General features: G+C 39.0%; 1 protein-coding gene across 2 annotated transcripts in view; it reads left to right on the top strand.

The window, feature by feature from the left end:
• The window catches only part of LOC122071941 (RNA-binding protein 25), a 63,786-nt gene extending 60,506 nt beyond the window's left edge, over window positions 1-3,280 (top strand). For both annotated transcript variants that reach the window (XM_042636430.1, XM_042636431.1), the window contains exons 6-8: window positions 2,555-2,633; window positions 2,717-2,788; window positions 2,893-3,280. In XM_042636430.1, coding sequence (XP_042492364.1) covers window positions 2,555-2,633; window positions 2,717-2,788; window positions 2,893-2,940 — 199 coding nt within the window. In that variant the 3' untranslated portion in view covers window positions 2,941-3,280. The remainder of the gene's footprint in view (window positions 1-2,554; window positions 2,634-2,716; window positions 2,789-2,892) is intronic.
• Window positions 3,281-3,692: the final 412 nt, after the last annotated feature.

The following is a 3,692-nucleotide window of genomic DNA, read 5'->3' as shown; positions in this document are numbered from 1 at the left end:
ATGAATCTCATTTATATCCTTATCCCCTCGAGGACGAAGATATTGTCGATGATGAAGATGAGGATGTAGAAGCTCAATCAACTAGCATTTCATCATTTTCGAATAGACTAGTTGATAAGGCTCCTCTCTTCAGACAGAAGGGTACTCTCCTGCACGGCTCCAACCATACTGATGTTCATACAGTTGTTGATACTGGGGCAGAAGAAAACTTCATATCTGCTGAATTTGTTCGAGCACACAACCTTCCACAGAAGTAGCTTTTCAAGAAGATTCACGTGTGAGGTTTTGGACCCACAGCTCAAGAAGAGGCCACTGCAGTTGTTCGAGTACACTTACAGTTTGGGCCGATACAGTACCATGTCACCTGTTTGGTCACCTCATTGGCACACTGCGACATTCGTCTAGGGTGACCTTGGCAGCGACATGCAGGCATTCTCTATGATGACTCACGAAACACTATCAAGGTGAAGCAAGGAGGTCGTATATACTTAATGAGGCCACATGCATTATCATACATGCCACGTCGTCTACTGACTCCTGCTTCAGTGATACGTCAACCTATTCTCCCTCCTCTTGGTGTTATGTTTCCATCTTCTGTTTCGAGATACGTGCCACCTCATCAACGAACAACTTACAAGGGTATCTTGGGAGCACGACCTAACTTGACGGAGTCAAGTTCTTTTAAGACCGAGAGAGTTGATGCAGCACGACGATGGAATTAGTTGTTATCTTTTGACTTGATTTTTATTTACTTCCTATATTGGTTAGAGATTAGATTAACAGCCTTTTATTTAAATTTGATTTTTATTTTAGTTGCTAATTAGGTTTAGTTTCCATTTTTAATTAGCTTCCAAAATTATGTCATTATTTTTTTTCTTTAAATAGCCTTGTAATGGAGAAAAACTCAGTTTTAGAATTTTGAAGAATTAGAACTTGATGATTTTTTTTGTGTGAGAACCATAAATATGGTTGCCGGTGATTCTTTTCTTCTCCCTTTCTAATAATTTCTCTCTGCCTCTTATTTTCCCTTCTCTTCTTCTTCCTTATATTTTTCATCTTCCTCTGTTATTCTTTTTCTTCTTCTTCTTCTTCTTTTTTGGTTTGTTTCCCTACCTTGTTTCTGGCGATCGTTGCTGTCTCCTTGAAGCAGATCGATCTCCCTCATGCATGGGTATTTTGGACTAAGACCTTGGTCGAGAGCTCCCTACCTATAAGTGATCAAAACCCAAGAGTATTACCTCCAAGAATAGTTCTGAACTGAGAGATCGAACTCAGGTTCAGATCTAGTTTGGCAGGTCACCGCCAGATCTGAGTTGCAGGTGCTTGGACCTTCGTTGCTTGCTGTTTGGGATGCTTTCCTGTCGGAATCACGAGACCTGAAGATCTCCAAGCTTCGACTATAATTTTTTGGACTGAAACGATGAACTTGGAAGACCTTCCACTACTCCCTGATTCTCCTCTTGCCGCTGTCGTTGTGTTCCATTGTGTCCGAAGGTTGAAGATGCACAATCTTCTTATTTACAAACAAATCAATTGCTGAAGTTTCACATGAGGTCATATTTTTTTGTTATTTTCACCAAAGACCCTTCTATCTGAAGTTTTGTTTTAAAATTTTCCTTAGTCTAAAATTAACTTCAGAACCACCCCTTTATCCTAATTTTAATTCTTGTTAAGTCCTCTGTCAATTACTTCACTCTAAAAGGCTCTTAAAATTGTTTCTGAAATTACAAGAATACCCCTCAACCATTACATTGAGCTTCTTAGTCATTCTTGAGGGCCCTAAGTGATCCGATTTCGATCATTGGAATTCGGATCCGCGTCACAAGTTCCTGCTTTTTGAGGAGAAACAACTCAAGAAAAGATGAGAAACAGATTTATGTTTTTAGGGGGTGGGGGAGTGGTTGCTGTCGTGCTGATTTAGGGAGAGGGTATATAAGAAGTTTGTCTATTGGAGTGGTTTATGTTTCTGTTCTATAAATCTAGAGATGAACAGAAGAAGCAACCAGGATAGTCATTGATCAGAACATTATGCCCATGTTCCTTCTTCCATTGAATATTTTCAAATTTTCTTAGAACTTAATTTAACTGTCAAGCAAGTTAAATGTGAGCAGTGTCCATGCAGAATCTATGATCTTTTTTTTTCCCTTAAAATTAAAATTTAGATAACTGCTTTTTCTCTTGCTGAAAATCTGGAGTGCTGTGAATGTTAGTTAGCAACACCGATGTTAGTTGTGAGGTGGCTTGTTAGTATCCATTTTTCCGTTCCTTTTTAACAGGTTCCCTTTTATTAGAGAATGCTAATATTCATTATTGACCTATATGTGCCTTCCCTAATGGTGAACTGCAACAGAAAATTTTTGTGGGGTCCTACTGGATTTATTTTATCTTTCTGTTGGATTCCATCTGACATGTTTTGAAGTAGAGTCGTGACATCTACAACTCCGGTTATGACAACATCGCTCTTAATATTTGTTTGATTGCAAACACCTACATCTATAGATGTAGATGTTATCAAAAATTGGGGTTTTGATCATGTTCTTTTTTATCATTCCAGGCAAGAACTGCTACGAGAGCGTGAAAGACAGAAGGAGGAACAGGTGGAAACTCTAAAGCGCTCTATGCAGAGTGGAATGGTAAGTACTTTCTATCCTCTTTTCACTCTCCCAGCCTTGTCAGACTTGGAAAGTTTTCTGACTATATTGTCTTTTTCCTGCAGGCACAAGCTATGAAAGAGCAAGCTCAACTCAGGGAAGAAATGGCTTACCAATACAAGATCGGAAATTCTGAGGTGAGGAAAATGGCACTTAAGTTACATTCAGTTTATTTCTGCCAACTTCAATTGCTTTTTTCCTATATAACTGACATCAATTTTGTTTGACTTATATAACTTAGGCTGCGGCTGCAATTCAGAGAAGATTGGACCCAGATGTTGCTATGTAAGAAGCTCATTGATGCAAAACGCTGTGGGTGTTTGGTGTTGGTACCCTCTAGACTCTAGTCCTTATTCGGATGCTCATTCTCAATGGGAAGGGGTACCACACATTTCTTGATTTGCTTATTTTGACTTGTGGATGATATACACTATAGATCATTTTTTTTTTTTTTTTTGGAAACACTATAGATCTTAGTTATTTGTTTTTAAATTTTAACCTTTCGGTGAATTGGTTCATTTGATCTCTTGATGTGAAGTCACCAAAGGACATACTCTTTTGAACTTAATATTAAAGTAGATGATATATCTTTGGGGATAGAATCTTAATATAAACTTATTGAATCAGAATCTCAATCTAATGTGTTGAGCACAGGTGTAAGTTGGTTCAAAATCGGCCTCAAATTTGGACCAAAATGAGCTGGTCCAGTCTGGGCTTGGGTTTAACTTGGTTTGAAAGTTTGGCAGTTCTCCAATCTGGCCCGGTTGCTTGCACACCAATGTCTAGACTTCAGAGTTGGAGAGTAAAGAGTTGATTTGAGTAAATATAGGACAACGAGATTTTTGCGAAATAAGCAATCGGATATCGTTGACAAATGGACTTGGTTGTTTGTCTGTGAACCCCAACCCCAACCTGGATTTGGATTTTGGGTCCTCTCCAGCGTGGGTGTTGAAGATGTACCAGTGAGGAGAGAGAGAGAGAGCTCATTGTACCTCACCAGCACGAACCTTTGGAGAGGATCTTAATCCAACCAACCCCCAC

Source organism: Macadamia integrifolia, chromosome 2, assembly GCF_013358625.1.
Source record: "Macadamia integrifolia cultivar HAES 741 chromosome 2, SCU_Mint_v3, whole genome shotgun sequence".
Classification (NCBI taxonomy): Eukaryota; Viridiplantae; Streptophyta; class Magnoliopsida; order Proteales; family Proteaceae; genus Macadamia; species Macadamia integrifolia.
The sequence above is the reverse complement of the archived record's forward strand: the minus strand, read 5'-3'. Positions and strand labels throughout refer to the sequence as shown.